Source organism: Microtus pennsylvanicus, chromosome 12 (assembly GCF_037038515.1).
Source record: "Microtus pennsylvanicus isolate mMicPen1 chromosome 12, mMicPen1.hap1, whole genome shotgun sequence".
In the NCBI taxonomy this organism is placed as follows: Eukaryota; Metazoa; Chordata; class Mammalia; order Rodentia; family Cricetidae; genus Microtus; species Microtus pennsylvanicus.
In genome coordinates this window covers 67,017,970-67,039,824 of record NC_134590.1, presented here as the reverse complement: position 1 = coordinate 67,039,824, position 21,855 = coordinate 67,017,970, and the positions used below count along the sequence as shown (strand labels likewise).

The window sequence follows — 21,855 nt, the reverse complement described above, 5'->3', positions numbered from 1 at the left end:
TGGTCCAGAGCAGAGGTCCCTTCCTTGTCAGAAGTTCAGTCAATGAGGTTTGGTTGAGTGAATGCTTTCACACCAGGGCCCTCCCTATCCAATTGCCAGTACAGGAAAAGTCATGTCTAAGGAATGATTTATACACTACTGGGATGTTTCGGGATGAGTCCCACTATGGAAAGGAGGAAGGCTATGGCTTCACAAGATGTTTACAGAATTGACAAATTCCATCAAAAGACGGGTGTTCCCGAAGCTCTGCAGATCGGGTTTCTCATCGGAATACACTCCCGCGATTCTGTCTAGTGGTCTGCTAGCTGTTCTGTTACTGTATCATGCTTGTGGCTCACAGCGTCCCACTTTCAGTTCCTCCACCTGGGCTTGGGACAGTTCTTACAGGATGTGAGTTCCGTGGTAGAGGCTGGGCCATGCTCTGCCCTTGTGCCCCTCAGACCTGCTATGTCAGGCTTACCTGAGTCACAGTTATACCCCCTTCTCGCCTTTTTGTTTTATTAAAACATAGTTTGTTAAATTGCAAATATTGGTCTGAAACTTAGTGTAATCCAATTACTTCTTTAACTTGCTACTTTCCCGAGGGGCAGCCTAGGATTACAGACATGTGCCATCGGGCCAGCCTCTTAAAAACTATCAGTCTTACATAGTGCTCTACAGCTGTAATCCCAGCACTCAGGAGCCAGAAGCAAATGGAGCTCTGTGAGTTTGAGGCCAGCTTCACCTCATAGCAAGTTCCAGGACATCCAGAGCTACATAGAGACCCTGTCTCAAAGCAACAACAACAACAACAACAACAAACCCCCAAAGCCCCAAAAACCAAAAAAAAATGTTTATTTTGCCTGCATTTATGTACACTATGTGTGTGCAGTGCCCATAGAAGGCCAAAGGAGGGTATTGTTTCCCTGAACTGGGGTCACAGGCAGTTATGAACCACCTTATAGGAACTAAACCTTGGCCCTCTCTGCAAGAGCATCAAGTGCTTTTAACCTCGGAGCTGTCTCTCCAACCCCTGTACTTGGCTATTATTTTCTTCTCTAGTTATTTTTTCTCTTCACACTACATTTTGAATTCTTTGGGAAAAATTATTTTTCTAGACTCTTATTTTCACTTTGAGTAAGTATGTTTTTAATTTCTGGACATTGTGATTTGATTCTTGAGTCCTTTTGTGTTTTTATTCAAATCATCCTGCTTCCAATAGCCACCCCCCTTTATTTCTCTCTTTTTCCAGAAAAATTATCAAAAGAGACAGTTTAAAATGTTAGATTTATCCCAGCAATTTGGAGGCAGAGGCAGGTAGATCTCTGTGAGTTCGAGGCCAGCCTGGTCTACAGGACAGCTAGTACTATGCAGAGAAACCCTCAAAAACACAAAACCCAAAAAGGTTTATCTATTAATTACGGGGAGATTATAAGGTTGATTTTAAAAAAACATATTAGAGCTGTAGCTTTATCTCCAGTCTTTGTTTCTGTTTAAGCTTGGCTTATTCCAGAATCTAACCTGGAGATACTTCTGCTCCTGAGTATTTGAGGAATGCTCACTGTAGTCCCAACAGTCGGCAGAGGCTGCTGCAGACTTCTTGGTAGAAAGGCTCTAACTGCTAATGAAGTGAACGTCTGTACCCTTTCTTTCTAGATTTGGAATGGAGAGAAATGGAAGGAGATGACTGCGGGTTCCATTATGGAGGTAGAAACTGTGGGACTGAGGACAGACTGGGTTGGGAAGGTGAGGGTGTGGATGCAAGTGAAAAACAGCTAGGACGTGATGGTTTGTGTGGTTATATTTCTAGGAATTACAGCTTTGGCTTTTAAAAAAGAGGGTTTGGATTTGTTTCCCTTAATTTACTTTGTCAGTCTATTTGACATTAATTTCAAGTTATTAGATTAACCCCTTTATTTCCCTTTGCTTTTCTCACAGATGGTGCAAACGAGGCTCAGGATAGTGACTTCCCGACAGGTCTGCATTTTCTCCTTTTTTTCCAGCTTTCCATTCTACTGGAGGAGAGCACCCTATAGGTGGCTAATTCCTAAGCTTGTCTGTATCACATCAACTTGGGTATTTGACTGTAGACCCTTCTTGTCTATCACCCCTTTATGAACTATTAGTAATGTTGCTAAAAACCAAACCACTGGGAACTTACTATGGAGTAACCAGTTGTTCCTTTAACTTATTTATACTGTCACCGTGAGTTACTGTCTTTGTGAGTAGAGGCTTCCTCATGTATCTTATTTTTAGCAAGTTCCTGAAGTGATTCTAATGTTCAGTTATCAAAACTCAGGAACTCTAGCAATAGCTTCATTTGCATATTGCAAACTTGGGCCCAGAGTTGCTGAATGGTCTCCTAAGGGTATGGGTACATATGTAGAATAATTTTATTTTTTTGTGATTTTCCCAAGTTGCTTTGATGATCATGCTGTTTAAGCAACAATGGTTGTTGTGTGTGCCTGGCTTCATTTGGGCATAACAGGGAAACCTGAGTAATAGTTATGTAGATTTTCTGCCAAAGCAAAGTATTCCTGTGTAGTTTTTCTGTTTTTATTTATTTTTATAATTATATTTATTTTGGGCTGGAGAGATGGCTCAGTGGTTAAGAGCACTACTTGTTGCTCTTGCAGAGGACCTGGGTTTGGTTCATAGCACCAACTTGGTGGCTAATAGCTCTCTGTTACTCCAGTTCCAGAAGGATCTGATGCCCTCTTCTGGCCTCTTTGGGTACTGCATGCACATAATACACAGTTAAAATACACATATACATAAAAGAAAAATAGATTTTTTTAAAATTAAAATTTGAGGATCTGTTTTTTCCTTCTGCTATGTGGATACCAGGGATCAAACTCAGGTCAACAGGTTTGGAGGTAAGTGGTTTATCTGCTGAACCATATTACCAGGCTAGTTGTTCTGTTTTTAAAACAAATTTACAGCATCCACCCCCTCCCCCTGTAACTTCTCAAGTGATCCTTCAGCCGTATTGCTGTAGAACTCGGAGCCCTGAGCTGGCAAGATGGCTCAGAGGTAAAAGAGCTGGCTACCGAGCCTGATGACCAGAGTTGGCTCCCCAGGACTCTTACAGGTTTTTCTCTCACCTCTAGACATGTGCCATAGCTCACCTGTACAAATAAGTTTAGAATCCTGTGCCCTAAAACCAATGTTATTGGACACTTATGGTGTTATATGTCTGTAGTCCCAAGGTAGATGCAGAAAGATTGAATCTATTCACAGGTTTGAGACAAGACTGGGGACACCATCCCCTCATCCCCACCTTCATTGTTAAAGAATAAGAAAAAGAACTAGAAATGTAGCTCAATGGTGAAATACTGCCTAGCATGTTGGTTCCATTTCAGTACTGCAAAATAAATAAATACATACATATATAAATAAATAAGAAGTGAACCACTTACATTGGGTATGAACATTGGTAAGCTGCCAGGCCAAGATCTGGATACAGTTAGAATTTTATGATCATTAACTTATAAAGTTTGCATTATACAGGGTGACATTCAGTGTCTACCAGGCCTCAGTCCACACCAGATGTCTTATTGTCACTGCATTAGTCAGGGTTCTATAGAGTAATGGAACTTACAGAATGGAGCTTTATATAAAGAAAGGGGATTTATTAGAATGGCTTGTAGGCTGTGGTCCAGCTAGTCCAACAGTGGCTGCCTGTGAACAGAAGGTCCAAAGATTGACCAGTAGTTGGTCAATCCATAAGGCTGGATGTCTGAGTTTGTCTTCAGTATATACCAGAATCCCAAAGGAGTAATCCTAATGCAAGTGAAGAAATGGATGTGCTAGTAGGGTGAGAACAAGCAGACAAACAGCAATAACTTCCTCCTTTTGTGTCTATATAGGCTTCCAGCAGAAGGTTTGGTCTTCCTACCACAAGAGATCTGGATTAAAGGTGTGTTTTACCACCTCAACTCAAAGATCCAGATTAGAAGTAGATCTTCCCATTTAAAATTAAGCAAAAATTCTTTCAGGTGTGCCCTCCATTTTTTTATTTTAGTTAAATTTCAGATGTAATCAAGTTGACAACCAAAATATCCTTCACAGTCACCAAAACCCAAGTAATTATAGTGATAGTTTACACATACACTCCTAACAGTTATGAGGCTAGAATGTGTAGATGGAGTTTATGTCCTGCCCAGTCCTGCAGCCATTGAGTCCCAAAGAAACAACACATAGGCTTATATTAATTATAAACTGTTTGACCTATTAGCTCAGGCTTATTATTAATTAGCTCTTACAACTTAACCCATAATTCTAGCCAGGAAGTGGCACACACCTTTGATCCTAGCATTCGGGAGGCAGAGGCAGGCAGATCTCTATGAGTTTGAGAGCAGCCTGGTCTACAAGAGCTAGTTCCAGGACAGGCTCCAAATCTATAGAGAAACCCTGTCTTGAAAAACCAAAAATGAATAAATAAAAAATAAAAAATTAACCCGTAACTCTTACCTATGTTTAGCCTTGTGGCTCGGTACCTTTTCTCAGTAAAGCATTATCATCTTGTTTCCTCTGCATCTGGGTGGTGACTGCATCTCTGCCTTTTCTTTTCCCAGAATTCTCTTAGTCTGGTTTCCCCGCCTATACTTCCTGCCTGGCTACTGGCCAATCAGTGTTTTATTAAACCAATATAGTGACAAATCTTTACAATGTACAAAGCTTTATCCCACAGCAAGCGTGAGTTACATAATGAGACTGTCTTAGAATATCAATGCTCATTGGGTGTGGTGCTGTGTACGTCTAATCCCAGTGCTCAGGTGGATATATAATTGTGAGGCCATCCTTGTTTGCATAGATTAAGGTTAGTTAGGGCTATGTAGTGAGATCCAGGAGAGCTAGGACTACATAGAACAACCTGTTTGAAAACAAAAATAAAACAAGAATAAGAATTTAAATCTATATATATGTTTATATATCTTGATATGTGAATAAAGTTGGAGATGTAACTTCATGGTAGAGCATTTGCATGGTGTGCAGAAGGCTCCTATCTTCAGCACCACAAAAATCCAAAATCTTAACACAAACCAGAACTCGGCATTACTGGTCTTGAGTTTGCAAAAGGGTGCTGAGCAATGGTTTGCTGTTTTCCTTTTAACAGTCTCTAGTTTATTAACAAAGATTAAACAAAAAAAACCCAAGAAAGCATTTATTAAACAACCCAGAATGTGATTAGAGGTTGTGCTCTCATGGGAATTTCCTGGTGACATTTTTTCCTCCAGGTCTTGAGGCAGGCTTTTGCTGTGTATACCATGCTGGTCTTGAATTTGCATCAGTTACTGTTTGAGCTTCTGGAGTTCCAGGCGTGTTTCACCATGCCCCCAGATTCCTGACTGGGCTTGAGCATGGGGTAGATACCCTTGTAGTCTGAGGACTGAGAAGTGGAGCTCAGCACCTAAGTAACATGTCTGCTCATTCTAGCTACTTAGGTTTGAGCTCAGAGTTAAATGTTGTAGACACCTAGAAAAACTAAGAGTCACTGCATTAATATAACCTCTCGAGTCTTAAATGTAACTCTTCAGTTTCCTGGCTCTCCCTCCCTCTCTCCCTCTTTCCCTCTCTCCCCCCCCTCCCTCTCCCCCTCCCTCCCTCCCTCCCTCCCTCCCTTCCTCCCTCCCTATCCTCTCTTTCTGTTTCTTTATTTTTTATCTCTCTTTTCTTTTCTTTAAGATAGGGTCTTTCTGTGTGACCATGGCTGGCCTGGAATGCTCTGTGAAGACCAGGCTAGCCTGGAATTTGTAGGAGATGTACCTGCCTCTGCTTCCCTGGTACTGGAATTAAAGGCATGAATTACCATGCCTGGCTGTAGATTTGTTTTAGTTATGAGTCTGGGTGTATGGATGTGGATGTTGGTGCCCGCAGAGGCTGCAGGATCTCTGGAGTTGGAGTCACGAGTAGGGTGAGCTACCTGAGAAGGGTCCTGAGAAATGAACTCTGGACTTGTGCTCTGCTCTGGAAGAGCAGTATGTGCTTCTAACCACGGAGTCATCTTGCCAGCCCATCTTCCCTCCTACAGTTAGTGCCTTACATGTTTTAGTTAGATGGCACAGTTGATAGAGGGTTTTACTTTCTACTCCAGTCTTAGGTCAACCCAGCAAATCCTGGGCCCCTTGGGCCTGCATCCTGTTCTGAGGAATGTCCTCTCCAACTCCTTCCTGCTAGGCTTTTCTCCAGCTCTACCTTGGCCCTGACTTGAAAATGAAGGCTAAACATTTTTATTTCTTTTCCCTTCAGTGGAGAGAAGCAGGTTTCAGGAAATGCTGTCCTTGTTGGGACTGGAGACATACCAGGCACAGAAGCTCACCCTCCAGGACTCCCTGCAGATCAGTTTTGACAGCATGAAGAACTGGGCTCCTCAGGTTCCCAAGGACCTTCCCTGGCATTTCCTCAGGAAGCTGCAGGCCCTTAATTCTGAAGCCAGGAACACCACTATGGTGCTGGATATGCCTCCAGATGCCTGGCCTGCAGAGAAAGAGAGCCAGATGGAGGAGGAGATGATCTACTGGGACCCGGCTGAGGACATGGCTGCAGATGACATCTACTCCTTCTCTGAGCTGCCCATGCCCGACACACCTGTGAACCCCCTGGACCTTCTCTGTGCCCTCCTGCTGTCTTCAGACACCTTTCTGCAGCAGGAGGTCCTACTCAAGATGTCCCTCTGCCAGTTTGCACTCCCTCTTGTATTGCCTGATTCAGAAAACCACTACCACACTTTTCTCCTCTGGGCCCTGCGGGGCGTTGTGCGGACGTGCTGTTTCCAGCCCCCACGGGGCCTTGGGAGTTTTCGAGAAGATAGCGTGGTCCTGTCCAGGGTGCCCACCTTTGCCTTCGTGCGCATGGATGTCAGCAGCAACTCCAAGTCCCAGCTGCTCAATGCCATCCTCAGCCCAGCTCGCCGGCAGTGGGACTGCTTCTGGCATCGCGACCTCAATTTAGGCACCAATTCTCGAGAGATTGCGGATGGGTTGGTAGAAATCTCCTGGTTTTTCCCCAGTGGTAAGGAGGACCTGGATGTTTTCCCAGAGCCTATGGCCTTTCTGAACTTGAGAGGTGACATTGGGTCTCACTGGTTGCAGTTCAAGCTCTTGACAGAAGTCTCCTCTGCTGTGTTTATTCTGACTGACAACATCAGTAAGAAGGAATACAAACTGCTGTACTCCATGAAGGAGTCAACCACAAAGTACTACTTCATTCTGAGTCCCTACCGAGGGAAACGGAACACAAACCTGCGCTTCCTCAACAGGCTGATTCCCGTGTTGAAGATAGACCACTCTCATGTCCTCGTGAAGGTCAGCAGCACTGACAACGAGAGCTTTGTGAGGCGGATCCGAGCGATTATATGCAGTGTGGCGCGCTCTCCCTGCAGGAGGCTGTCTGTGGAGGACATGGCACACACGGCACGGAAGTTAGGCCTCAGAATTGATGAGGACTTTGAGGAGTGTCAGAAGGCGAAGGAGCGGATGGAGAAGATTATCAGGAAGATCAAGGATGTGGATGCCTACAAGAGAGACGAGCTGAGGCTGCAGGGAGACCCTGCAAGGAAGGCAGCCCAAGTCGAAAGGGAGTTCTGCCAGCTCCAGTGGGTCTCGGAACCCCCAGAGAAGCACCGGGCTGAGCTGAGACGGCGGGTCCTGGAGCTCCGCGTGCAGCAGAATGGCCAGGAGCCCACCTCAGGGGTACAGGAGTTCATTCTGGGGATAAGCAGCCCCTCCCTGGGTGAGAGGCAGTACTTCCTGAGGTGGATGGAGTGGGGGTTAGCTCGACTAGGCTCACCACGGCCAAGACAGCCTCCAGAGACGCTTCTCACCCTGAGACCAAAACTTGGTGGGGCCTCAGACTTGAATGAGCCCTTCTGGCCTGAGCCCTTGGGAGTGGAGCACTTCCTGCGGGAGATGGGGCAGTTCTATGAGGCCGAGAGCTGCCTGGTGGAGGCAGGGAGGCTGCCTGCTGGCCAGAGGCGCTTTGCCCACTTCCCAGGCCTGGCTGTGGAACTGCTGCTGGGTGGGCTGCCGCTGGAGCTGGTCGATGGGGCCACCCTGAGCATCCCTGTTCGCTGGGTCACTGGGCTTCTCAAGGAGCTGCATGTCCGCCTAGACAGGAGATCTCGACTAGTGGTTCTCTCTGCGCTGGGGGTGCCAGGCACAGGGAAATCTACACTCCTTAACACCATGTTTGGCCTGCGGTTTGCCACAGGGAGGAGTTGCAGTCCCCGGGGATCCTTCATGCAGCTCCTCCCTGTAGCTGAGGGCTTCAGCCAGGACTTGGGCTGTGACCAGATCCTGGTCATAGACTCTGGGGGTTTGATCAGTGGGGCCTTGCCCTCTGCTGGAGATAGGTTCGAACTGGAGGCTTCCTTGGCCACGCTGCTAATGGGGCTAAGCAATGTCACTGTGGTCAGTTTAGCTGAAATGAAGGACATTCCACCAGCTATTCTTCATGCTTTTCTAAGGCTAGAAAAAACAGGGCACATGCCCAACTATCAGTTTGTCTACCAGAACCTTCATGACCTCTCTGTCCCCAGCCCCAAGCCGAGAGACAGGAGGCAGCTCCTGGATCCGCCCAGCGACCTGGGCAGGGCTGCTACCCACATGGAGAAGCAGGGCAGCAGCTTCCGGACACTGGCAGGCCTGGCCGAGAGGCAGCATGTCTGGCACATCCCAGCCCTGTGGCATGGAGCACCCCCCATGGCCGCTGTGAGCCTGGGCTACAGTGAGGCCATCTTTGAATTGAAGAGATGCCTGCTAGAAAACATCAGGAATGGCTTGTCCAACCAAAACCAAAATATTCAGCAGCTCATCGAGCTGGTGCGGAGGCTGTGAATGTCGTGAGGGTAGGGCCTCCTGCTGTGGCCTGTTGGGCCAGCAGCCAGCAAGGCTGTGTTTGGCACCTGAGGGTTGGCTGGTGCTTGCTGCACCTGAGAAGGAAGACAGGAGTTAAGGGCCTCTTCACAGTGTTAAGAAGCAGTCTCAGACTGGCTCAGAAATATTGAGAATAGAGGCCCAGTGCGGGGTGATCCAAGCAGTGGCGTTCTCTGTCCCTAACCCATGTCGAGGCTCCTGGGAGTTGGCCCAACTTTGGGTAGCTGTTCCTTCACTGGTCCCTGGAATTAGGGAACAGCTCCCTTAGTCACAGCAGGTGCTGGCAGACAGGGATGTTGCGGTTGTTCTGAAGAAGCAAAAGAGGCTTTGCTTCCATTCAGTCCACCGGTCCTTTGTGGACCAGCCTTCAAGGTTTCGGTGATGTGGCACCGAAGTGCAAGGCACTGCCATGGCACTGAGCTTACATACTAGTGTGTGAAGCGCTCCCTGACCCTTGCCCAGGAAGTGTTCGTCAGTCACCCTTTTGTGCTCCAGCACTTTGTCACACTTTCTCCTCAACACTTCATGGCACATTGTCACTTGTGTGTTTACTGTCTGCCCCTCGACTGTGAGCTGCTTGAGGGCAGGACCTAAGCACCATACAGCTCTGGGTCCCTAGGACCTGGCACACATAGGCGCTTAATAAATGTTTGTTGAACTAATGAATTGAATGAATGCTCCAATGATAGTAGCGTGTAGGTTTTGCCTCTCTGTGCCTTTCTTGTCCTTGTGCTCAGGACAACCTTTCCCTGAGGAGGGGTCTGGGAGCAGGCTGTTGCCTGGGGATAATGCCATCATAGTAACTTTTCAGCACTTTAGTCCCTGCCCCGTGTGCGGTTGACAGTAGGAAGTCCCAGACTGCCGTCCCTGCATGGCAGACATGAGTAGAGAGGACCTGCTTGCTGTGCATTTAAACCTTCCCCAGCATTCTGACCTCTCTCCTCAGCAAAGTAGCCACCCTGTGAGGGACGGCCTGGAGCTCGTCCTCTCTGATTCTTCAGCTGGAAAATCAGCCATTACCCCACAGAGTTTCAGAGCTCCACTCCCCTACAACTCAGGCCTAAGAGCTTCTGCTTAACTGTGCCTTGCTGCGGAGGCTTTGGGATTTCTTGTGCTTGTTTCTTGTCAGAAGTCAGGCAGTGGCCTGAGAGCCTCCCCTGTATCTTGTCCCTTGATCCGGTGGTGGGTCTGGACATGTGGGCAGAGGGAAGCGGTCCTGAACTGTGGCAAACTGCTATCAGACCTGGTTAGGAAAAGGGAACTCTGGCTCTCAGACCTCCAAACTTTGACCTGCCCAGAGCATTAAGATGACCTTACTGTGCTGATTCAGTTGGAAGTAACAAACCTTTCTTTACCTTAAGATTCACGTCTGCCAGCTGGGCGTGGTGGTGCACACTTTTAATCCCAGTACTTAGGAGGCAGAAGCAGGTGGATCTCTGTGAGTTTGAGGCTAGCCTGGTCTACAGAGCTAGTTCTAGGACAGCCAGGGCTACAAAAAAACAAACAAAATCCAACCAGTAAGTAACAATAAAAACAACAAAAACACCCTCCCCCTTTTCCTACCAGATCTACAGAAACTTCCCTGGCACCTTCCCGCACTGCAGAAATTTCACCCAGCATTCCTATCACCAAATTTACACTGAAGCACAAGAAATAGCTCTCAGAATTGTTGCGGGCAGAAGGCCTGTGCGGTAGCTCACAGGGCACAGGCACTTGCGGCAAAGCATGGCAACTTGGATTCAATCCCCGGAACACACGTAAAACTGGAGGAGAGAACCCTCCATAAAGTTGTCCCCTGACCTCCACACGCCAGGCCACCCTCCCCGGTATGCACATCACACGCTAATAATAAAGCTAGGGCATCCACCTTCAGAGTCCCACTCTTTCTTTTCTTTCTTTTTTCGAGACAGGGTTTCTCTCTAACTTTGGAGCCTGTCCTGGAACTAGCTCTTGTAGACCAGGCTGGCCTCAAACTCACAGAGATCCGCCTGCCTCTGCCTCTTGAATGCTGGGATTAAAGGTGTGCGTCACCACTGCCGAGTCAAGAGTCCCACACTTAGAAGTTCAAAATTGTTGAATTTCAACCAGTATCCTTAAAGATGGTGTCATATTGTTCCTAAAATCTGAGACAAGGAAGTCAGGATTGATGACAGCTGAAAAAGATTCTTTAGCTGGGGTTATTGGTGCATAGCCGTGATGCCAGTGTTTGAGAGACAAGGATTTTCAAAGCCTAGGGTCAGTCTGGGTTATACAGCAAGACCCCCATCTCCAAGAATATAAAGGTGTATACGTCAAGACCCCCATCTTCAGGAACATAAAAGGTGTGTTTTACATGAAGTCTGTCCATAGCCTAGAAATAAAATTCAATCTGGATTCCTAAGATTTATATATATGCAGAGAGTTTTTAGTTTTATAACTTTGATTAGAGTTTCGAAGGGACAGGGTATGGGGTTACATGTCTGTATTCTGAGCATCTGGGAAACTGAGGGAAGAGAATGGTTCAAGACCAGCTTGCGTACATGGTGAGATCCTATCTAAAAATACCTCGACCACTCAAGAGGCAGAGGCAGGTAGATCCCTGTAAGTTCAAGGTCAGTCTGGTCTACATAGTGAGCTCTGGACCCTGTCTCAAAACAAACCAAAAGGCTAAATAACATTAAACGTCTTAATAAAGTTACTCCATCTATCATCAGGACCCAGCTGCTTTATGTGTCAAACCTGGACAACAAACTAGTCTCGGTGAGGCATTCAGGGGGCTCCCCTGCAAACAGGACATGTTAGAAGAATTCTGTGATGTTAGCTAAGCCAAGAGAGACCATCGGAACAGAAGAGGTCAGCCTGAGCTGGCTGACTTCAGGAAGTCACTTGCCTGCTCCCCATGCCTATTTGAAGGGCTAACGTTTCTAGCCCAAGACCTAGGAGAGGTTTTCAGGACTGCTCTTGACAGTCAAACTTCAGCTGGACCCCGAGTATTTCCCGGATTTGGGCAGCGGGCTGTTCAGCCTTCTTAAGTGCCCTTGGCTCCGATGTCAGGGGAGAGCATTCTCGGGGCCCTGGAGCTGAAGTTAGGTGTGGTGTGTGCTAAACCATGCCTCCACAGGAAGAATGAGGTAGGAGGCTGCACAGGCTTCCTGTGCTGCTGCTTTCTGCTTTAGCTTGTGGGCTTCAGTGGTTGACTTCTCAGGAAAAGTGCCGGGTTCTTGTTTACTGACTGGGTAAGAGGAGTTACCAGGAAGCAGGTTTACAAAGTGAGTGTCAGACCCTCTGAATTGATTTCACTAAGTGGTAAAGAACACCCAAGCCTGGATTGCATGGTTTGGGAGGCCAAGGCGAAATGACCATGAACTAGAGACCAGATCGGGCTCCACGGGAAAGTGAGAAAGACACCTTTCTAAACTCTCGTGACGCCTTGTGTTCTTGGCTGGACTGTTGCTCTTGCAGAAAATCACCCCACAGCTCAGCCTTTGAACACTGTTGCTTATGCAGGGACAGACAGATCATTTTTACGACATCTGGACTGCAGCTAGGGTCTTCCTCCACCCGGTGGACTGGGCAGAAAAGTGCCATGGTCTTTCCCTCAGAAAGTCTGCAGATAGTGGTTTGGGGCATCCTCCCCAAAAGATGAGTTAAGACACTAGTTCATGGGCTGGAGAGATGGCTCTGTGGTCGGGAGTGCTTGCTGCTGCAGAGAATTCGGGTTCTGTTCCAGCACTTACATGGTGGCTCATAACTGATGCTCTTTTCTGGTCTCCCTCGCAGCAGCAGGCACAAATATATACATGCAGGCAATAATCACACACATAATCATCATCATCATCATCCCAAACTAGTTCACAACTCCACTGCAAACTGTAATCTCTGAGGGGATTTCAAAAGGAACATGCACCTGCTTTCTCACGGAGATGAGGCTGGTTGGGCTCTGTCTTCTGAGCACATAGGCTACTGGTTGTCATGCGAAAAACAAGAACTCATATCAGAAAGCAATGCACCCTTCCAGCGTGGCCTTGAGCCTGGAGGGGTATTGTGGCCATTCATGTGGGGATTGCTCCTAACTGAAGCTGCTTCATACCCAGCAGCCACTCACCTAGCCCCTAAGGCTGGGGTCACCCCCTCATACTAGCATGGTTCTGAATTTTCACCGTACCAAAAGTGAACTCCAGATACGTCAAGAGCGCAGGTTCTGAACAAGGCCTGCACCTGGCTATTATGTGAATCTGGAGCCTCCACCGTCTCATCTGTAAAGCTTGGAGATACTTCATCATGATGTCTGGGAGGACAGAGTGCATTAACACAAGTGCATGCTGTAGAAGAAATATCTCCCCTAGTCCCCGCCTGGAGCTGGGGAGATGGCTCAGTGGTTAAGTGCACTTTCTTCTCTCCCAGAGGCCCTGCACTCGTAGCATCCATACCAGGCAGCTCACAAGTCCCTAGCTCCAGGGGACCCTACACGCTCTTCTGGCTTCCACGGCACTTGCACACACTGGACATAGACTCACAGCACACACAAATGTTAAAAATGAAATTTCCACTGGTTGGGCTGGGGAAATGGCCCAGGAGGCAAAGTGTTGGCTGTGCATGAGGATCAGAACTGGGAGACCTAAAATCCTCAGAAAAGCTTGTCATCCCATTGCTTAAGGGAGGGAGGCGGGCCTGGCTTGGTGATGCCTGATGCAGAGGCAGATTGCTTCTGTAAGCCAGCTAGAGCTTCACGTCTCATACAACAACAAGACAAAAGGAAAAGACAGGAGCCCTGGAGCAAGCCGCCAGACTAGACTAGCTGAATTGGTGAGGTCTGCAGAGGCTCTGTGAGAGCCCGTGCTTCAGTTAATACAGTAAGGGGTGATGGAGGAAGCCTCCCCAGCATGCTGCTGTCTCTAATAGAACACACTTAACTGCCTGGAGGGGACACAGAAGCCAAGCAGTCTCCATGCCCTCCAGCCACCCGAGTGGAGTTTATGACTTCACTTTTATGAGACTCAAGGCTCTGTTCTTTCTCTTCTTCAAAGGCCAAAGAGAACAAAAACAAAAGAAACCAAAGGCTCAAATAGTCAGCCAGACTCAGGACACTAACGTCTCTGTGGGAATATGGTATTAGTTTTCGCGTTTTTATTTTTTCTCTTATGTTCATCGAGGTCTTGCCTGCATGTATGTCTGTGTGAAGGTGTCAGATCCTCTGAAGGTGGAGTTATACAGTTGTGAGCTGCCATGTGGGTGCTGGGAATTGAGCCCAAGTCCTCCGAAGAGCAGCCAGTGCTCTTAACTGCTGCGCCATTTCTCCAACCCCCCCTTTTTTTTCAAGTGCTGGGAAGGGAGCCCAAAGCCTTGTACATGTGCAGTAGCACTGAGCTCCACCCCCAGCCCACAGTAACCATTACTGACCCCATTTTATATGTGAGGAAGCTTGGACAGAGGGAGGTTGTCCTTGCTCACGTTATACAGCGAGGAAGTGAGTTCAAGTTTGGATCTGGGCAGTTCAGATGCTGGATACCATCTCTTACTCCATGCTGGGGCAAATTTATATAATTTGTCAAACTATAAAACCATCACACTTTATGCAAACTTTAAAAAGGAAAACATCTTAGAATTATTTAGAAAAAATTACAAGATTTTACATTTGCAAGTGACTGGATCTGGAAAAGGCCACGCCCCTGTAAGTCCATTATCCAGTATCTGAAACAGCTGGAGGCTGTAGTCTAAAAAAACATGGAGAATAAAATACTCCCAGTGAGGTTCAGATGAAGGACCCAGATTCAGTGGTCAAAGAAATTTTAACTAGACGGGAGCCGACAGACTGGTCGCTCTGCCTCTGCCTCACTGTCATCGAGGGCACTAACCATCTATTTCCCACCCTGGAGGGCCAATCCTTTTCCCTCAGGAAACACCGGTGTGCGAACCCCACCAGTTGACCCAGGCATATCCCAAACAGCCAAATGTGGTTAGTTTCACACAGATGAGGCTGCCAGTCATTAAATGCTCTCTTCTGTGTGTACACGACAATAGCCTTGAACTCAAAGCAGTCCTGCCTCAGCCTCCCAAGTGCTGGGATTATAGGAGTAAGCCATCATGCCTGACTATTAAAAACCTTCCTCATCCTAACAGCTCAAAGAAGTGGTTATTTTTTAAATTTTTATATATGTGTGCATGTATGTGCATGTGTGTGCGTGCTAACTCAAGGGGCATGTGGAGCTTTGTGGGGGAGTGTCTTAGTTTCTGTTCTATTACTGTGAAGAGACACCATGACCAAGGCAACTCTTACAAAAGAAAGCACTTAATTGGGGGCTGGCTTACAGTTTCAAAGGCATTTATCGTCATGGTGATGGCAACACACAGGCAGACAGGTACAGACACTGTGCTGGAGAAGTAGCTAAGAACTTACATCTGATCCCAAGTTGCAGGCTGGGGTGGGAGCTAGTTGTGCTTTTGAAACCTCTAAGCCCACTCCTAAGTGACACAATGAGGCCACACCTTTTAATCCTTCCCCAACAATTCCACTCCCTGGTGATTGGAGCCTAATGGGGCCATTCTCGTTCATACCACCACAGGGAGGTCCTCTGGTCCTTCTACCTTTACAAGGGCTCTGGGGATAGAACTCAGGGCAGCAGGTTTGGGCAGCAAGTGCCTTATCAGCTGAGCCATGTCACTAGCCCTTATGGGTGAGACATTCCATTTCTACATAATGGAACCCAGGGTGAACTGTACAAATGTAACATGTTTGCCTCTTGGCAAGTGCAAAGTCAAAATAAATATAGCCAAGATATAAGAGTAGAGAAAGATTTATTATTACCTGTGGCCAGACAAGGTGGTACACACCTCAGAAGGCAGAGGCAAGAGGATCAAGGAGCTCAAAGTTAGCTTCTGGTACACATTGAGTTCCAGACAAGTATGGGCTACAGGAGACCATGTCTTGAAAAACATTGCCTACCTGCAAGAGGCAAGGTAGCAACAGAGTTATTTCCAAAGCAGTGCCCTTCCTGAACAGGGAAGGAGTGAGGATTTTACCCAGAGAACCTGTACATGTTGTTATAGGAGTTGGCTTCATCGTAAGTACTATCAGGGGAGTGCATTCCCGATCATGATCTTTTAGTTTAGTTTGGAGACAGGGTCTTTCTATGTAGCTCTGGTGGCCTGGAACTCCAGATGTAGACCCACCTTGAACTCGTTACGATCCATCTGCTTCTGCCTTGCAAGTCGTAAGATTAAAAGTGCTCATGACCACTCCCATTTTAAAGTCCTGGTTTAAGAAGGAAAAACAGTAGACATGTATTTGGGTATGGTTAGCCAAAAGTCATGGCGCATAAGCTTAAAAATGTAAAGTTTTGGATAAGAGAGATTCATGCACGCTCGGTCCGTTTCCTGAGCATTTATCTGAAATAAAGGAAAGGGTGCCCCCCTTTTTTTTCTTTCTTATTTTAGACAGGATTTCTCTCTGTAGATCAGACTGACCTCCAGCTCAGAGATTTGCTGGCTTCTGCCTCTTGAGTGCTGGGATTAAAGGGCTATACCACTAAGCCCTGCTGGAAGGATGCCTTCAAGGTGCTGTTTAAAAGGAGTTCGCTTCTGAAGGCGCCTGCCATTCTTAGTAGATTTTGTTATATAATGAGAGTGAGACACCAGAGTCCATCCATGTACTTTAGAACAGTGAGTTCTAAAATAAAATATCCACGGTGCTCCCCTGCTCCCCGCACCTTTAATAATTTCTGAATACTAATTACATCTGCACCGCTCTAGCTTGAGCATTAGCTGGCCCTGTCACATTCTCATAAATCTGCTTGCCCTTTAAAAACTGTCTTCCTTGTCTGGCTCTGCCGCTGAGACGCACCCTCAATACAATGCCTCTTTTTCCCCTCACTTTAAAAGATTAGGAGTCAGCCCAGCAACCTCTTCTCTGGGATCTGAGCAGGCGAAGGCCAACGACTGTATTCCCAGGCCAAGGGAGGCTGATGCTGGGGTTGCAGGCAAAAACGCTGGCTAGGGTGGGAGCACGGAAGGGCTGGCGCGAAGCCTTGCCTACCACCTGCTCCTTGAGGGTAAAAAAATCTCACGTTTTATATCATCAAATTCTCGCCTTTAAAATCCAACAGACCAGCGGGCGGCACCCCGACCCGCCCACGCCACGCCTCGCTCCGCCCCCTGCCCGGGTAACTCCTATTGGTTCTTGCCCCGCGGCACCTCCTTCCCGCGGCGGCGCGTTGGCGCGTCCCGCTCTGCGCCCGTCCAACATGGCGGCGTCCGCCTCCGTCCGTGGGCTGGGACGGCGGGTGAGTGGGCAGCGGTGGGTGGGCGGGAGAGCTGGGGGCGCCGCCCGGTGTCCGCTCACTCTCGGTCTCTCCGCAGGTGCTGCCTTGCGCCTGGCGCGCCCTGCACACCTCCGCGGTCTGCGCCAAGGTGAGTGCAGCGGTCCGCCCCGCCGGCTGGGGGTCTGGGGGAGGAGGAGGAGGCCGGCTGCCCCGTGACCGCCCCTTTGCTCCTAGAACCGGGCGGCGCGAGTCCGTGTGGCCAAGGGGGACAAGCCGGTGAGCTACGAGGAGGCGCACGCCCCGCACCACATTGCGCACCGAAAGGGCTGGCTGTCGCTGCACACAGGTGAGGGCACCCGGTCTGACTGAAACGGTGGCACGGGTGACATTTTAACCTGTTCTTTAAGGCCTTTAAAGATTCGAATTTTTGGGTGATGGGGCCGGGCGTGATGGCGAACGCCTTTAATACCAGCACTCCGGATCACTCGGGATTAGCCAGGGTTACGTAGTGTGACCTTGTCGCAAGAAAAAATAAAGTTAAATAAAAGTAAAAGACATCGAGTTATGGGCCTGGAAAAGTGAGTAAGATTAGTAAAGTGCAGTGTCGTTCACGCATGAGGACCCGCCCGGCTCCTCAATGTAAAACTGGTGGGCCTGTGACTACAGCTCAGGGCTGTGAGGATGATGGCGACAGGCCGATCTTGGGGTAACTAGCCAGCCGGTCTCGAAAGAGCTGTTGTCTTGCCAAAAAAATAAGAAACAAGTAAATGGAAATGGAGAGCGACAGAGGACTCGTTGGCTGTAATCCCTGGTTTCCTTCATACGGCCATCGAGGAGCACACTTGCACGCATTACACTGTGACCCACAGATTAGGATGCGTTCCTTGTTCGGTGAGAGTTAAGGTCTCCATTGAGCTTATACAAAGCTTGCCAGAGAAGGCAGTATCTGCATGCCTACAAACAAGATTCGACATTACTTAGAGAGATGTGAAAGAACTCAGAGGCGAAGAGGTAGTGGAGTCTGCGCAGAATCCTAGACCTGGGAAGAGAGCCCTAATAATGCAAAGCACACACTGCGCAGGCGTACCACACTCGGTCTTTGTTACTCACCCGTGTTTGCAGACGGCTGTTTGCTCACCCTCTCCTGCTTTTTATTTTTCTTAATATATTTCCATTTCTGTATGCAGTGTGTGTGTGTGTGATTTGTCACAGTCAATTCTCTCCTACCATATGGGTCCCAGGGATCGTTACCTGCAGAACCATCTTTACGTGAGCCTGACAGTGCGCCTCAGGCTGCCTGGAACCCCCAGGGCTGTGCGTACAGGTGTGCACCCTATCACCAGCCGATTATTTACTTTTTAGATACTGGAGTTTCAACTCCCAGTCCGTGTGTGTGTGTGTGTGTGGTATTCATGTGTGAAATGTCTAACCTGTGTTTGTACATGTGTGAGTGCAGGTGTACTTGTATGACGCTGCATGTATGTGAAAGTCAAGACATCGCAGACTTCATCGTGTTTGAGACAGGTTTCTTTGTTGTCAACAGCTGTGTATACCAGGCTAGTTTGCATGTTTCTGGGGATTCTCCTGCCTCTGCCCTCCATCTCACAGTAGGAACATGGGGATTACAGCTGCTGGTGCCACTGTTAAGGCAACCTATGTGTGAGTTCCGGGGATCTGAGCTCAGGTCCTCACAGTAGTGCAGTAGTCTATACCCCTGCTGAGCTGTCTGCCGGGCTCAGATTAAAATTCATCTGTAACCCCAAAGTCATTCAGGGTCATTCAGGGGAGTGGCAGAGCAAGGCTTACTTGTGGGTTTCCAGCTGAGGTAGAATAAGCTTAGGTGGTAAATGTGTCATTTTGGTCTGGAGCCATATTTCAACCATTACTGTACCCTATACTGGGGTATGACACTTTGACCCTGAAATGCTGTCTCATGTTCCTGTGAGCTCAAGATGACTGACATGCTTTATGGAGAAAATGTTTATTAGATAAACTTTTTACTTAGGCCTGGGTTATTAGAGCTCAATATTAGTGAGTCAACCATACATATATTAGCAGTGCCTTTAAATAGAATGACACATAAAATTAGTTATGTATTAATCTGTTGGTAGAGGCTTGTACAAAGCTTGCTGTGAATGACCACTGGGCAGTGGCTCAGAACTCACTAGCTCAGTGCGTAATGGTGTAGATAGAACATAACTGTCGTGAACTAATGAGGATGTGTTTTGTTCAGCATGTGCTCTCATCTTGAAATAACATTCAATAGGATGCACATGTAAAATACAGTTTCTTGGGCTCAATGCCTAGCCCCGTCCATCCCATAAAACATGTAAGATACACCTTTGAGTCCCTGATGTCGGAGTCTTTGAAACTATACTGCATGGCTGCCGGTACCCAGGTGCTGGGAGCTGCCGTGACTATACACAGCAGATGACAGCTAGTATTTAACAAGTCGACCCACCAGATGTATAACAGGCTCTCCTGTTGGGGAGCCTCACCTGGTGAAGTCCATGGGGTCACTGGCTGTGGAAACCGGTTGCTCCTGTCTGTAATTTTTCTCATGTTCCACTTCATTTCTTCCCTAAGCACTGTTGTGATTTCCCACTGCTTGTGTGTTTTTCTCATCTATATATTCCATCTATTGGGCGTACATACAGCTGTGGATGGTCAGGAAGATGATTTCTGCTTAACTGTGTAATTCTGACCAATAGAAATAATATTAGGATATTTTGCATTACTCAGGCTGACATAGGAGTCTCAATCACAAAGATAACGCTTTACATAGACAGTTAACGTTAGACTCTGGAACAAATTCATAGCAGGCTGGTTGCCCCTAGAGACAAATGCACGAGGTCATTTCCCCTGGCATTTTGCTGATTCAGGGTCAGAGCTTGAAGCAACTTTAGTAGCCAGCTCCCTGCAGCAATGGACTTTCTGCACGTATTTCCTACGACTCAAGGTCCAGCTAATTACCTGTTACTGTTAAGTCTTGAATTCCAGTGTCAATTTTTTGTCTGGGAAAGAGCTACGTGAATGAACAAGCGTTACTCACTGGCCAGTCAATGTGACTTCTCTAGCCTAAGAGAAACTACGTGACTTACCATGTGTTCTGAGAATGGGTCAGGCCCCGAAAATGTAACATAATTGTCCAGAGTTTGACAGAGCTGAGGAAGGGTTGAGAGAAAGAGAGAGAGAGATGGAGGGATATAGAACTAATTGGAGAAGCTGCCGTGTAGAGCAATGGCAGGGTGTCTTTCTTCTGTCTGCTGTGGTTTGTACTGCAGCCTCCACCTGTCACGTTGCTGTAAGAGTGCTGGGCTTGCAGATGTGTGCGATTGCATCTGGCGTTTTCGTGGGGAGGTGTGGACTAATGAGTTTAATGGATTACTTCATGGATGAGCGCAGAGGGACTCAAAGACAGCTACAGCACTGAAAGTGCATCTGGCTTCTTAAGGTGTGCTTTGGGGGTTGAATTCTGGTTGTTAGACTTTCACAGCAAGCGTTTTTCTCTGCTGAGCCATCTTGGTATCCTTGTGCTTTGAATTTTAAGATGTTAGTCTTCCTCCCTCAGAAGAAAAGGGAAATGGCTGGGGCAAGGATAGAACTGAGTGTCCAGACCTGTTGAATGTCAGGTCTGGTGGATCTGCACCTGGCTGACTCTTCTATTGCATCCTCTTCAGGTAACCTGGATGGAGAAGATCACGCTGCAGAGAGAACAGTGGAAGATGTTTTCCTTCGAAAATTCATGCTGGGCACCTTTCCAGGCTGCCTGGCTGACCAGATCGTTCTGAAGCGCCGTGCCAACCAAGTGGACATCTGTGCCCTTGTCTTGAGGCAGCTGCCGGCACACAAATTCTACTTTCTTGTGGGCTACAGTGAGACTCTGTTGTCACACTTTTACAAGTGTCCTGTGCGACTCCACCTTCAGACTGTGCCCTCCAAGGTTGTGTACAAGTACATATAAAAGGTGCTGTCTCTTGAATCGAGCTGGAACCTGCAAAGATCCAGAGAAGTGAAATAGATCTCGGGATGGCGGCATCAGCTCCAAGCTGCTGTTGAATAAAGACCCTCTCTGTCTCTTTTAAAGATTTTACTTTTAGTTATATGTGGGTTGGTGTGTGTGTGTTCATGTGAGTGGAAAACATTGGATGTCCCAGGAGCTGGAATCACATGACTGAGCTGCCCAGCATGGGTGCTCTGTTGGGGTCTAGAGACTGCCTGGAGATCTTGATGTTGGGATGTAGGTGTTTTGTCCCTCAGCCAGGGTGGTGCCAGGGCCTGGGGGCCTGTAGTGTAGGAATTGGTACTTGGCACTTCCCACCTAGATAAGTGGTCAGATGCTGCATTTGCCATTCCGTGGTGAACCTCACTGAGAGGGAGCCTGAGATACCTGGGCTCTGGTCCTGTCAGATGTCCTGACTGTCTTCTGCTTCCCTAAGTGAGGGGTGTGAAGAGCTGTGTTGCTAGTAGCTCTCCTGACCCAGCTTTTGATTCCTGTTATCTCTGCTTATTTTGGTCTTCAATCTTCTCCGTGGGACTGGAACTCTGACCCAACTGGTCTGGACCAGTGCTGAGAACTGACCTGGGTCCTCTGCAGTAGTTCTTAGCTGACGAAGGAGCCATCTTTAGTGGGAGCGTGAGTGAGGGTCTCGGAGGCGCACAGGGTTTGCAGGGAACTTGAGGTGAAGGGATATACTTCATAGATGTCCTTGTGCAGGAGCTTGACCACTTACAGATTTCTACAGTGGGGGTGAAACCTCCAA

The 21,855-nt window shown here is 47.8% G+C and overlaps 2 protein-coding genes across 9 annotated transcripts in view; both read left to right on the top strand.

Annotated features, from left to right (window-relative positions):
* The window catches only part of Urgcp (upregulator of cell proliferation), a 32,099-nt gene extending 20,555 nt beyond the window's left edge, over positions 1-11,544 (top strand). For all 7 annotated transcript variants that reach the window (XM_075944231.1, XM_075944234.1, XM_075944236.1 and 4 more), the window contains 3 exons: positions 1,636-1,686; positions 1,918-1,956; positions 6,232-11,544. In XM_075944231.1, coding sequence (XP_075800346.1) covers positions 1,636-1,686; positions 1,918-1,956; positions 6,232-8,816 — 2,675 coding nt within the window. In that variant the 3' untranslated portion in view covers positions 8,817-11,544. The remainder of the gene's footprint in view (positions 1-1,635; positions 1,687-1,917; positions 1,957-6,231) is intronic.
* Positions 11,545-16,984: 5,440 nt separating this feature from the next.
* Positions 16,985-21,178, top strand: Mrps24 (mitochondrial ribosomal protein S24). 2 transcript variants are annotated; one of them, XM_075944237.1, is made up of 4 exons: positions 16,985-17,131; positions 17,190-17,240; positions 17,327-17,438; positions 20,773-21,178. In XM_075944237.1, exons 1-4 carry the CDS (start codon positions 17,075-17,077, stop codon positions 21,054-21,056), a joined length of 504 nt encoding a protein of 167 aa, XP_075800352.1. In that variant the 5' UTR covers positions 16,985-17,074; the 3' UTR covers positions 21,057-21,178. The 2 variants fall into 2 exon arrangements, with proteins under 2 accessions (XP_075800352.1, XP_075800353.1); XM_075944238.1 differs by having other exon boundaries at positions 17,018-17,113.
* The last annotated feature ends 677 nt before the right edge of the window (positions 21,179-21,855 follow it).

Excerpts from the sequence above, each read along its gene's own strand:
- Mrps24 (XM_075944237.1), top strand. The coding sequence starts at position 17,075 with ATGGCGGCGTCCGCCTCCGTCCGTGGGCTGGGACGGCGGGTGAGTGGG. Across the intron at positions 17,132-17,189 it reads GGGTGAGTGGGCAGCGGTGG|GTGCTGCCTTGCGCCTGGCG; the intron begins GTGGGCGGGAGA and ends GTCTCTCCGCAG. Across the intron at positions 17,439-20,772 it reads CTGGCTGTCGCTGCACACAG|GTAACCTGGATGGAGAAGAT; the intron begins GTGAGGGCACCC and ends CATCCTCTTCAG.